Here is a 14186-nt window from a genome sequence, read left to right as displayed (position 1 = left end):
TCTATCGAAAATTAATACCTGATATAGATTGACGATAGATCAAAATAGATCATTTCTCTGAATAGGCTCGATTCTTACGTAGACTCAAGCATTTTTACAAAAAAGTTTACGTGCAAAAGAACAAAACAAAAGAAAAAGATAAAACTCGAACTATCCACATTGTTTATCGAGCCACCCGTCTTGTCTATTTTTTCGACTTTGATTCGGATTTTATATTTGTCAAAGCCGTGACGCAGAGCTTGAGCTGTGTACGTGCGCGTAATCGTGTAGTATGATCGTATAAATTTCGATTTGCTCGACTCAACGCTTCAGTAGCGCATTAGCATCGATACAATACATTCAGCAGTAATGTCTTGGTCGATTTTGCAGATATTTTTGGTGGCTTTCAGCCTCGCTAACGTCGCCAATGCATACGTAAAGACGGACATCGTCCACGTCGATCATCAATTCAACCTCAGTCATCGCTTGGTCCCACTGTGCGTGGGCAACTCTACGTTCAGACAGTGTCAATTGAGTCTGAAGCTGGCCTCGGATGGCAGCGAATCGCGTACGTGCACCTTCAACGAGTACCTCGATACCCACTGGCCGACCGAGAACTCCAAATTGCTCTTCATCGAGGAGCCTCGGACGTTCTTCGAGAAAGCCATCGCGGCTATTTTGAACAGCTACGGTGGTGCCCTGTACGGCTGGCTAGAACGAAACGACTCGACCGAGCGGCGTCGTCTGCGCTTGAGAAGCGTCGATTTCGAAACGTGCGGAAGTACCGATACCGTTGTGGATTTGGGATACCCGCTGGGCCCGGAGACTTACATCAACATCGAGCCCCATCCGAACGGCGGAGGCTTCGACGTAATCTACGGCAATTACGACTCGTGCGCGGAACTATCCAAGCTGTGCTTCGTACGGATCGCCGCGGCGACCGGTAAAATAGTCGAGCGTGGACAGGTCCAGCAGCACACCGCAATCGTGACGAAGCAATCTGTCAAGGAAGGTGTGAAATTCGACGGCGTGACGAAGATCGAGCATCGCTCGCTCGTCCAGAATTCCGAGATCGTAGATAGTCTCTGGTATCTCAGCGTTTACGATCGGGACGGTAAGCTCTCCAGACTTTTTTTTTACTTCTACTTTATATAATATGCGGAATTTGATTTTACGACTTGGCTTCTTTTGAGCAGGTGACAAGCTCGTAGACAAGGTATACAGTGTCGTGCATGACGTCGACTTTGTTTACGATGACAATACCGACGATACCATTGATATTTGCACGATAAAGCGACCCGCTAGAAATGCAAATTGCCAACAATACAACCTGGCCAGTCGCTCGATTTACGTTCGCCAAGTCGAAATTCCTTACTCGGATGACAAGTACAAAAGAGCCGTATTATCATTGGATGGAGGCGAGCTGATATTCGCGAGCCTCAAAGAAAACGACGACGTCGTGAACTTGTTGAGATTCGACCAAAATGGAAAGATGATTGGTGAACTTAACAAAAAGGTCGACCGAGTGAGCCCTGAACTCGACGGAGATTCCTGCGAGCTGAGATTTGAGCGTAAACAGTCTACCCAAAAGTTGGTCCACTACCTCGTATTCGAACTGTGCGAAAGTAGAAAAATTGAAAATCTTCGATTCGCCAAAATCGACGATTCCGACTGGTTTACGTTAAAAGACTTTTCAAATTAATAATCGACTCGTGGTTATTTAATTTAAAATTTAGATACAATTCAAATTTAAATTTATTTTAATGAATTCGTGTAAAGCATTGATTAGTTAATATAAATACGACAAAGACATGACATAATGATACAAAAAAGTCACATTTTAACATCTTTTGAGGTACAAGATAAGCTGTTTCAACAATTTGTTCAAGTAAATTAATTCCATGTTAAATCAAACAAGTGTACGTGACTGTGAATGCGTAATTTTCACTTACTCGCAATAATCTCTTTTTTACGTTAGTATATATACAGATTGCTGTTTTGTTTACTGTAAAATGAAATGTAAATAATTTGCAGGGGAATAAAAAAAAAGCAACATAATTTATCCGAAAAGACATGCGTGCATTCGTCATTCATTCCGAAAATCCCGCAAAATTCATCAACCCTTTGCAAAAGTCTCTGCGTTTCCACCTCGTTCTACCGGGGGCTAAGAATTCCTTTTTCTGTGTTTCTCTGCGTTCACCTCGGCGGCTCATCATCATCATTATCATCATCGCGAGCTTCATCACCCGAGGCACATATACCTATACACAAGCCCGCAACAGCAGCGGCAGCGATCGGGTCAGCTAAGCAGCAGCAGCAGCAGCAGCAACAGCAGTGGCAAGTCCGGACGCTGGCGCCGCATGCCGGCTGCCTTCAAAGGGAAGCTCTCTTCTGCTTCGGCCGTACGCCCATCTGTCTCCGCTCCGCCCTCCCCGCATGCGAGAAAGAGAGAAACGGACACGCAATGCCACATATACACACCGCGCGACTGCGAGCGAGCCGAGCGCCTGCTTGCCTGTGTATATAAGTGTATGCGTAAAAAGACAAACGCTACACATGTGCGTGCGTGTATGTGTGTGTGCGCGCGGGCGGGCGAGGATGGCACGCACCAGCGCTCGTATTGTGATGCGTGCGGGGGTGGACGCACGAGCTGCGGACGCGACTCGCGCGATTTTTCTGCCGCAGATGGGCTGCAGTACGTGTGTATGCGCTGCAGTACAGTACACTGCACTTGGGGTTATCGCCCTATTATATTTAGTTACCGTGCGAAATGACAATTTCATTTTTTTTATTATTCATCTTTCTTACCCCCCGATTGAAAGCATATCGTTGCACACGATATTGTAATGTCTTATTGAACTTCGATCGAGACTAGTAGTAGTAGTAGGCAGTACATAAACAGAAGCAGCTGACTGCCGAGCAGCAGGTATAGAATATGTATACACAAAACCAATTCACGTATATAATTAATAGACTTTTAAGTGGTCAATTAAGGCTCTTTTCTCTTTCTTTCTTGTGTAGCGCTCGCGCGGACGAAAATCACTTTACTTTTGATGCCTTTGTGAAGGAAAAAAAACGAAGAAGAAGCGAGAGAAATTCGCACAATCATCGATGACTATATTATATATTGTGCGCACTCCGCTACTAGAAAAATCACGTCGAGTCATCCTCGTCGCCTTTTTATACACACACGCACTTCTCGCTTCTATCAACTCGTTTATAGTCCATATTTTTGACTAATGAAGCTTAAAGCGCGCGCGGCTCGGGTGAGAAAAGAAAGAGATCATCTTGATCTCGCCTCGCGTCGCACGTCCCGAAAGGATGATGCGTTTTCTCGCACTCCTCGTGCGCCAGTGTTTGTATACAATAACGACCGTCACACTTGGCCACGAGAAAAAATGCCAAAGTTTTTAATTACTTTCAAAAACGCGAGAGAAACAGTCACCCATCGTGGGTATGTGTCAGTATCTACACCCGTCCGCATTACTTCAATTATGCGATTGTCTTGCTCGCGCGAATGGTATGTACGGGTCAACTTTCTATTTCGGTACAAAAAATCGAACCTGGCCTGCGCGCATTATACACAAGTTCACGCTTGCTATACATGGTTTAGTGAGTATGTTTTCATTTTCTGCGAAAAACATTATAGAAACGGAGCAACCCTTGACTCTGTGCAGAGAGATCCAACCTCTTCCTCTTGACTATTGTAGAGATCACAGAACTACTTTGCCGCGACCTTTCCTGCCTCCTCTATACACAAATACACACAAACTTGCATGTATACACCTACCGACCTTCGAGTCCCTCTTCTCTCCTCTCTTAATTTTTTTCACCAACTCACACATCCTCGCACTTGAGTTATAATAACTCTTTTACGGTCGCTTCGTTTCTTTTCCTTTTTTTTCCTTCTTCGTTTCCCTTTGCTGAGTCTGTGTATGTCAGTGCAATATTTAGCGCTAACGCGCGCGACATACAACGTAGAGGACTGTAATTGAGCCTCGATCGTTTGCCAGCTAGTTATAGGACATTAAAAGTGGTATTTTTACCTCAAAGTGATAAAAGCTCGAAACAATGTCTCAGGCTCTCTCTCTCTCTCTTTCTCCGTCTGCCTACCGAGAGTGTTGCATAGCAGTAAGTCGAGAGAGCGAGTCGATTTGCGCGACAGTAATGACGGGTGATTTACCTGAAAATTAATAACCGATTTTTCGTACAGGTCGTTCGGATAGTTTTTTTCTGCAAACAACTACTTCGGTGGCAATAACAATAAAAGTCGTATACGCACACACACACGCACGCATCGTGTGTATATATAAATAACACGAACACGCATTAGCCGCGGGCCCGCGCAAATCTTTTTATATCGGGGGCGAAAAGAGTTTGCAAACTAACGCAGCGCGCCCCGAGGCCAAAATTATACATACACGACGCGAGCGCGCGTGCAGATAAAAAGAGAAAGAGATGCAGGACGAGAGCTGCGTACAGCACACACAGACACGGACGCACACGCGAGCTGCGAGCCGCGTATCGGCGCGTATACATATAGTCCAACTCCTAGAAATCCCTTGGGCTAGAAGGGACTAGACTTTCGCGTAGCAGGGGCCAATTATCGAGGTAGCACTAAGCGTCGAGCGAGGCCTAGAGTCGGAGGCTGTTACACACACGCGGATACGTCGCTGCTCTCGGATTATTAGTCCCTCGCAGGTATATGATCTATACACGCATACTGTATATATAGAACAGTCGAGCGATATTTTTGAGAGTACCATTGCGTGGCCCCCGACGAGTCGGCCCCGTCTCTCCCGCAGATGTCGATTTTACCTGGATTTTAAGAAATTCAAAGGGATAGCTATACTTTTTCAAAATTAAATGGCATGGTTTCTTCTTTTTTCTCCCCCTTTTTTTTATTTTAAACAACTGCTCCGAACCCTCGATGAAAATTTCGAGCATCTCGAGTCGCTCGGTGCACACTCGAGCGAAACGGAATCGTGGAATTCAATCGGGGAAAATCGTTTGTAAAATTAACCCATTTGTGCGCGGCATGGCTCCTACGCACGCCACCCTATACATTAAACCCGTCAAGTCGAATGTCTTCGAAAGCTCCTGAGTCGTATAAAGGTCTATAATAAAAGACGCGGATCCGGAAAAATATTTTGTCGCGCGCACTCGAACGTCGATTTTTTTGTTGGATGTGTTCCGTTCGTGCTGGTCGTCGTGCGCCGTACATAATATAACAGGCGCCCCCGCACACAGTCGAGAAAACGCCCGACACGAGTAGTATAACGCAGCCAAACGATTATTGGCTAAATTGTCCCCATCATCGAGACATCATTCGCATCCCTCGCCTCGCATGGCTTCCTCTCTTACTCTCTCTCTCTCTCTCTCTCTCTCTCTCTGTCACTCTATTTCTCTATACACGTATTCGCCCGGTGGCCTAAACGTAGCGTTACATGTACGCAGGTATATCATTTCAGCTAGGCGACTCGCGACCCCAATACTAACATGCGGACGCACTCGTACATGTGCTTTTATATGCTGTATATCGTATAGAATAATGATCATAACAATACATATAATATCGCGATATAGCGGGAATATTTTTCCAGCGTGACCCTCTGTATATATGTGCGCGCGTACATGACATATAATAGTAATGAGGAGTCCACGGCTGCGTATACTCGTATGTGTCCGTGCGCTATGTGTTCGCTGCACGAGTCTGTGTAGGTGAGTACGTGCACGTAGGTACGTACGTTGGATGTGCGAGTGTGCGGGGAAGACGTTGCCAGTTGCCACTGCCGCAGTCATGGTTCGAGCTCTTCTCTCTCTTACTCTCGTCGGTTATATGTACAACGAGTATATATGTAAGGTATATACCAAGCCAAGCCAGCAAAGACGTCGTCACGCGAGAAATTCACCCAGCTGACGTATATTATATGCATGTTCGGGGCATGCACATGTAGGTGTATATATGTACGTACGTCTACGTACGTGTGTATAGCCGAACTATATACACGTCGTTGTTCGCTCGTTTTTCTCGCCATGCATCATGCATGTTGGAGAATGTACGGGGCGGCGGACGGTGCAGTCTGCTGCTATATGCACCTCTATATAACGTATACAGCTAGCTCGTGCCTCGAGTCAGTGAGAAAAAAAAACAAGAAAGAAAGAAGAGAAATAACAAATTAGTACAACTACGAGGCATAAAGTCGAAAGAAGGAAAGAGGAGACTCTTTCACCGTGTACTGCACGTATAAGCTAGATTATATGGAGTATTCTCCCCCGAAAGCTCGAAATTGATAAATCAACGACGATAATCGATATACCCTGTTAAAACAGGATTAAAATTGCGTATTATATTCATGGCCGGAGTCGCGCTGAAATTTATTACGCATTTTATTTTCTTTATGCGATGCTTTTTAATTCGAGTAGGCCCGGGTCGGGGGCGCGCGATACTCGACGTGCGGCACGCGTGACGACGCCCGAGCGCGCCAAAGTCTGTAATTAAAGGATCAACGGATGGCTCTAGCGCAGCTTTACACGCGGTCGCGCGCTCCGTGTGGATTTAGGGAGCCTTTGTGTTATTTGCATACTCGTATTATGTATCCTCTGCCAAATGTTATTACGAATCATTTATGAACTCGCGACGTGTACGATAACGACGTAGCCAAAATTTATGAAATTGTCTGCCAGCGCCGCGCTGACCCGACCTCCTCGGTTATCTGCAAATTTTTCATTTTCATCCGGTCAACTTTTATGACGTGCCAAAGCTGCCCTGTATATATTACGCGTCAGTATGAATTTATTCGACGACACACGAGATAGCCGTAATTATCGTCTGTTGACTCTGTTCACCCGAGCCCTAATAACGTTTCGCAAATAGCAAGGAAGATGGAGGCTAAATTTTAAGGACGCATCGTGACAAACAAAACGATACTACAGGCAATTTGAAAAGCATACACCGAGCGCGCCCAAGTGAGTCAGAAATTCGCCAAGTGCGCCAGTGCTGCATGCACATGTAATAATACAGAAGCAGAATAGTATATAATCCCTAATCTCTAACCTCTCACCAGTACTGTATCCTAGAGAGAGAAGAGAGAGAGAGAGAGACAATTGACCGCAGCTGTGGTGTATATACCACCAGAACGTTACCTAACAATTTTACATTCTCCATCGGCGGGCGCTGCTCTGCTGCCGTTGCTGCTGGCATACCGCTTTCTCTCGTTTTTCAGATTCCTAAGCGCCATATACTTTCCGCGTTCGATCTTTCCTCTGGCTGGCAACATTTTTTCCTTCTTCGACCACTGTACCTATATACATTCATATATATAAACTCGTCGACGAAGCAGCCAACGATTCTCTCTCTCTCTCGCTCTGGAGCTGCCCGCTTTTTTTGCGTTATTTTATTTTTTACTCTCGGCTCTCCGTTAGCACAGCAGCGCCTGCAGCAGTGACAAGATCGTAACTCTACTTTCGGGCTTTTTACTGCTTGACGCAGCTCTTGCGAGTCGAGTCGTAAAAAAACAGAATATTTTTTTTTTTTTAAGCCACACGTAGGTGGTTGTTGCAGCTCTCGAAAGTAAAAGAAAAAAAAAGGCGAAAAAAAGAACTCCGCTGTATACGTTGTCGTATCGCACATTGTACATAATATAGCTATATGCAACGCTCACGCTCGCACTCGTCCTTGTCGTCATGGAGAATCTCCGCTTAGCGATCGATCGACGTTTCACCTACTCCGACGAGTAGCAGCAGCGAGAGAGAAGCTGTCCCGCAGCAGCAGCTCGTGTTTACGTACAGCGGTCCGCAGAGCCGAGAGTGCGCGGCTCGTGTCAGAATAAAGCCAGTGTTTATCGTCAATTACGTAATTCGGCCGACAGGCTGCGACGATCTACACACACTCGCACATAACTGCTGCAGTGCTCTGCAGCTCCAAGTGTGGGCATATAGTAATGCTACGTGTTGCAGCGTATATAAAGCTCGACAACTCATTCGCGCGCCGACTCCGAATATTTCGATGGAAACGAGAAGGCAAAAAATTACACTCGAAACGGGCAGCATTAGTCATTTGTAGAGAGGCTTGTAACGAGCCGAGAGCTACATCGGCTATAACACATCCCTCGCTCGAGTCGGAGCAGCTCATGAGTCGTCGTTTATACGATATAGATATATACAACGTAGTACACTGCACAGAACTCGAGCACGCGAGTTAGTTCGCAGCTTTTCGCGTGCGGCAGCGGCGGCTGCTCCCTCAAGTTCGGAGTTTCCTGTTCCCACGCGCGCGATCTACTTCTCTATATAACTCGCGCTAAGTCGAGCTCCAAGGCGACTCATACACGAGCTGCACAAACGCGCAGAGGATAAATTTTCTCTTCTATGCGTATTAATACACACACACACCTATGCCGCTCAGCTGACCGAAAAGCTGAAAAAGCATCCATAATGTGATCGTTATCCTGAATATTTCATCGCTCGAAATCTCGTACTCATTCGGAAGAAAATGCAAGAGACAATTTCAGTGGCGTGTCGGCCGCGTAACGCAATACTAAACCGTTGACTCTGTCTCTCTCTCTCTCTCTCTCTCTCTCTTTTCCTATTTCTCTCTTTGTGGTTTGCGTCACGCCAAAACCCTCTATTTGCGTGAACACATACCTCGTCGATTGACTCGAGGACTAACAATATTTTTATAAATCTCTATTTCCCTATAAATTTACAAGTGTAGATGAATAAATAAAAGGAATAAATCCAAGAAAATGTACTAATCCATCGATACGCTAGCCGCTGTGTCAACAGATTAGGCCCTAATGAGGCGTCTTTCTCCTTTTGTTTCTCGGGATTTAATACTTGTATTAAAACACCTGTTTGTCGAAAGCGAGGCACGCGCCTTCATAGCCGAGCATTAGAAAACCACAGTTTGAAGAATGAGCTGTCGTCCGCGCATTGTAGGCATGTTCACATGTATTACGATATAATACTCGACGAAGCAAGTGATGATGCTATTATTACCGAGTGATTAAATATTTCTGTTTAGGCTGGAGCTCGGCGCCACCCCAACGCCTCGCCGCCCGCCGCGACGACGACGCTTTTCTTACTACAAGCTTTTTTCAACGCATGCATAAATCATCCTAGAACGATGTTTCCACACACACTCAGAGACTGTGCGTAGCTCATATTTTATATGCATGAAAATTATGCTAAATAATATAATCGCGCGTGCATATCGCGCGCGGCTCGAGCTGCGAGCTAGTTAAATGCAGCGAACTCGTTAACATTGCAGTAACGTAGGGAATGAACATAACTTTTTTTTTTTAATAAAAGGCGAAGCTGACAATCGTTCGAGCAAGTGCAGCTCTCGTTTCTCAAGCAGTTCGGGCATAATCGATTCACTGTTTATTATCTTTAATTGTTGTAATTATGAAAAATATCATAATATGTACGTGTCTGTGTGTGCGCGAATGTGTGCGTTTACGCGATGCTCCTTTATGCACTTATGCATTAATTATCATTGGCATGCACAATGCGAGCGGCTCGTGACAATTATAACGACCATGTAATATGAAAATGCTCGAGTGTTTTTATTATAAATTATGGAACTGGAAGAGCTGCAGCTCATTTAATCCGTAATGAGAGACACAATGTTTCCGTAATGCATGGAATTAAAATCTTTTTTAAAAACATCGCGCGCGCGATCGTTGGAAAAAAAAGAGAAGCAAAAAAAATGAGAAAAAAATCGATTTGATTCTTTGAAAATCCGACGAGCCGCAGTTATCTAAACGCACGCGTACTCGCGAGTATAACTATATATTAGCTTATAGCTACGTATATACATTGCTAAATGCAAAGTCGACTAGCTGCAATGCAAGCCGAGAGATACGATATAGAGTGTGCGGAGCTCGTGCGCCCAGGCATTGCATATACCCCCGGCTTGTGCCTCGCGCCGCCGCGTCTCATGCACACACTTACACACAGAGACGCGTTGTACACTGCACACCGACGCAGCAGCAGCAGCAGCCACGGCACGGCTGCACCAACACACCGAGAGCTCGCGGACACACGCACACCTCGCACACAGGCAAACGCGGAGCCATCCACACCACTGCAGCGGACTTTCGAAGTGGCCCGTGCTCGTTGGGCGCCAGACTCCGCCCTCGGGGACACCATAATGGTAGCCTGGCGACCAATCGGAGTCCAGGCCTGGTGGGGATCTTGCCACGGTGCTCCAATCCCCGAGTGGAGTGGGCGTCGCGACGGGCCTCGTACGAGCGCCACCTGACGGCAGCCGCGCTCCTCTCCCGGACGGTCTCCGCGGTGGAGGCCGCAGCCCGTTCATTATGTATCATTATACCGGTTCACGCCGCCGTGGTGTGTGCAGTGCATCGAGTTGTTAGCGCGCGAGCCAAGCCAGTGCTACAGGCCCGATCGTATAGATATATATTTACATTCGCATATGTATTCTCGTGCGCGTTTCTTTACGTAGTTGTGTTTTCTATTCGCATATATAGATAACTGCGCATTCGTCGATCATCGATTAGTGACTTGATGATTATGAAGAATGATCTGGTGACGAGAATCCTCGATTAATTGTGTTTATTTATGTTTATCTCGAGATTGAAACAAATCGTGACATGTTCCCAAAGCTTGGGATAGGTTTTGTTTATCTAGTGTTTGTTGAAAGTAAATAGTGATTCTATAGGTCGATTGGTCATTGGATTAATTGTGTTGATGCGCTACTGACGGATTTCTGCAAATACTTACGTCAGCTTGGGACAGTGAACGCATTTTGGTTAAACGCAGGATCCTGACTGGACCATGACTCGGAAATTGCGCTGCGATTTGACAGCTTATACGAGCTGACGATTGATCGATCTCTATAATTGTTGATAAAATTTTAGTGAGTTGTATTAATTGTGCCCAGGATTTGTGCGGACAGCAAGAGAGAAAAATAGAACAGCGTAAATAGTCAGTGCTTTAATTGATATAGTGTATTGCTATAACAACCCAGTGTGCTAAATAAAAAATAATAAAGTGTCGAGAAAGGAGCCCGAGTGCATCGTCAAAAGGAAAATGATATGATAGTCTCCGAGAGTCGAAAATAAAGCTCACAGAGAAGCGAGAGAGAAAAAGAGCACCGAAACCCAAGTGTGCGTGGGTGTGAGGCCGAATAATATATACTGGCCCCGCAGACAGCAGTGGTGCGTGCAGCAGCAGCAGCAGCTTCCGCTGGGCTAGCCAACGAGGCCCACCAAGTCTTCGGCCAGAGCAGCGACTCGGAAGTCGCCTCGAAAGTGGATCTACGGGGCGCCACGACGACGCTCAACTTCACGGATCTGGGGAGCCCTTTCGGGGCGGGCGACCCCTGTCCGTCGAGCACCCCGACGCCGAACAGCATGTCGGGCGGCGGGGGCGGGGGCGGTGGCGGGGCCGCCGGCTCGGGACAGTCGGGCCCGACGGGCGCGGCTCCCCAGGTCGTGGCCCCGCAGTCGGCCGGGGCGAACGCCGGCACGACGGGCAGCACCGGCTCGGACCTCGAGCAGCACCTGCACCACCAGATGCAGGGCTCGGTGACGCCCGGGCCAGCCGGCAACGGACCCGACAGCGCCTCCAGCACGCCCGTCTCCCAGAGCGGCAAGTCCGCCTTCATCGAGCTGCAGCACAACAATCTGTATAATCCGGGCGCGCTTCGAAGCAGCGGCTATCCGGGCCACAACGTCGCGTCGGCCCACCAGTTCTCGCAGCACGTGGGCGGACTGACGGGCCATCAGGGCGGCCAGTCCAACTCGGTGAACCAGCAACACAGCGCCCTGGCCGGCTATCCGTACACTCCGCTCCATCAGCACAACGCCTACGGCTATCATCTCAGCTCGTACCCGCCGCAGTGCCCGTCGCCGCCCAAGGACGGTGAATACCCCAACTGTACGTACGGTGTGTCTCGCATTTTTCTCACTTTTATTCTTATTATTACTAAATTACAAAAAGCGTATTCCGCCCTCTCGCTTATGCTCTCGCGTACACTTACTCTCGTGCATTGTACTTCTTTTGTACTGTGCGTCTGATCGTCGAAAAATGACGGATCTACGCGTCGCTCACGTGTGCGTCAACAAAAGTTCCAGTAATTACGCGAGTTAGGGCTTGATATATAGACGTTTAATTGCGCACGAGTGTTGAACCTAATACAAAAGTAATGGCTCGGCTCATAAAGCCGTAGAGTGCGCTAAAGGCTCCGCACTGCGACCGCACACAACTCTGCTTCTGCTTATATTTATAATGCCGTTAAAAGAATGAGCCAATAATGATAAGAATCTTTTGGCACGTCAGGAATAGTGTGCGCGGGGTAAACTAATCGAGCTCGTTGGCATTCATACGAATCGGTTTTGCAGACGTTGATTGGGCATATAATGTATGCGACATTTTTATAGTTCAATTCAATTCTTGTTGAGGGTAATATTGTATCAAAGATTGACTTTTTATTGATTCAAAGTGGCCAAATTTTCTCAGAATCTTTGTTTCTTTTGACTCGCATGAATATTTTTATCATAATTATTGAATAAAAAACTTTTTTGACGAATTTGAATTTGCTATAACTAATAAGATAAATTCAATAGATGAAATAACCCAATTGAATTAATTATTAGTTGAACTTTGAAATGCCGTAAAACAATAGCATCAAAATCAAGGAGTATCAACTCAAATTGAAAGATAATTTTACATATAAAAGTAAGATCTTAATCTGAAAATGCTTATAGAATTAAAAGATTGGTTTTACATTCATATTCAGTTATAAATTATTCAATTCCTCGCCTCGAATTTTTCTACATACTTCAAACTGTCCGTTTGAGGTTTGATCGACAAAAACAATAGTCTAGAAAATCTAAAAAAGAGGTTGACATTTTCGTGGCAAATCCAAGTTCTATTCGATGCTTAGCCTAGCCAAAGTTTCGTTCGCATGACGACAAGCTCGCGAGCCTTGCCTCGGATCGATACTCAAGCACACGAACGCGCGCCGCCACGAGAGCTTCGCAACTCGAGCGTATCAAGAAGCCCTCGGCGAGCGCGGCAAGAAACTTCGATACGTTAAAATCCTCGGCCACATGTGTGCTGCAGCGGGCATAATTCTCTCGACCGCCTCTCAGATCTGCCTGCTCGCAGTTGAATAAATTAAAGCGAGAAACGAGAACTCGTTTTTTTGTTTCTTGGATTTAAATGGGAGCGAGACCTACCGACGAACGGCACACGCGCCTGCCGACGGGGGGTCCTCGCGTAGCGCGTATATTGATATCCGAAGCAATCCGTAATGGTAGTCAGCGTCACCTTGGCTCTGCTGCCGCCGCGTACATCTAGATGAAAGTGACGACGAATGGGACTCGAAAAGAGTAAAAAAAAAAAAAAGAAGATAGAAACAGAAACAAGGTAGTGCGTTACAGAAAGCACACACAGTCCGATAGATTTTTAGCACTTGTACACGGAAGAGAAAGAAAGAGCCATTGTGCGAAGCGGCGTTTTTTGCCTGCACCGCTGACGCAGGAGCTTGTAAAACGCCAGGACAGCAGTAGCAGCGTCGCTCTTTTCGAGAGAGAGAGAGAGAGAGAGAGAGATGCATGTAGCGAAAATATTCGAATAATTTCAATTTATACGTCGGCGAAATATATCTCGGCTATAGATCGCGCAGCTACCTCGCATACATTGTACATACGCGTATATAGTGATTACTTCATTCAATGCGATTTCTCACTAGGCGTGCGATGCGGCGCGTCTCTTATCGCTCCGGCTGTATCTCTCGCTCGACGTCTAGCTAATTTATAATTCTAAATCGTTGCTTCGTTTACATCAAAACTTTGCACGAGCAGAAAATGTTTTTGGTCGTATAATAAGCGATCTATACGCGCGCGCGCGGTGATTCGAGAAAGAAAGAAAATAAAAGTTTTTCAAAACACACCAACCCCTGAAGAATTCGCGGTGTAAAATATACGTGAACTTGCTCGAGTATACGCGGGAGCGAATTTTAAAATTTTAAACTTCGTATAAATTGCGCTGACTGTGGTGTACTGTGGCTCTCGGCACTTTTCCCCGCGAAATTTCTTTAAAATTACTCGAGCTGCGTGCACGACGATACGCATAATATATTTAACAAAGTGCGGTTTTTTCGTATTCTATGTACCGCTGGATTGCATAGGTGATTCATCGATTGCCGCTCGTGCGCTTACAAAAGCAAATTACGC

The 14186-nt window shown here is 46.3% G+C and overlaps 1 protein-coding gene across 3 annotated transcripts in view; it reads left to right on the top strand.

Moving 5' to 3' along the window:
• Positions 1-11441: 11441 nt before the first annotated feature.
• LOC106658557 (homeotic protein distal-less) overlaps positions 11442-14186 on the top strand; it is a 38186-nt gene continuing 35441 nt past the window's right edge. For 2 of the 3 annotated variants that reach the window (XM_023461380.1, XM_023461382.1), the window contains exon 1: positions 11442-11892. In XM_023461380.1, coding sequence (XP_023317148.1) covers positions 11520-11892 — 373 coding nt within the window. In that variant the 5' untranslated portion in view covers positions 11442-11519. The remainder of the gene's footprint in view (positions 11893-14186) is intronic. The other variant, XM_023461381.1, reaches the window with a different exon arrangement.

The sequence above is a fragment of the Trichogramma pretiosum genome, unplaced genomic scaffold, assembly GCF_000599845.2.
Source record: "Trichogramma pretiosum strain Unisexual culture from Peru unplaced genomic scaffold, Tpre_2.0 scaffold2, whole genome shotgun sequence".
In the NCBI taxonomy this organism is placed as follows: domain Eukaryota; kingdom Metazoa; phylum Arthropoda; class Insecta; order Hymenoptera; family Trichogrammatidae; genus Trichogramma; species Trichogramma pretiosum.
The sequence above is the reverse complement of the archived record's forward strand: the minus strand, read 5'-3'. Positions and strand labels throughout refer to the sequence as shown.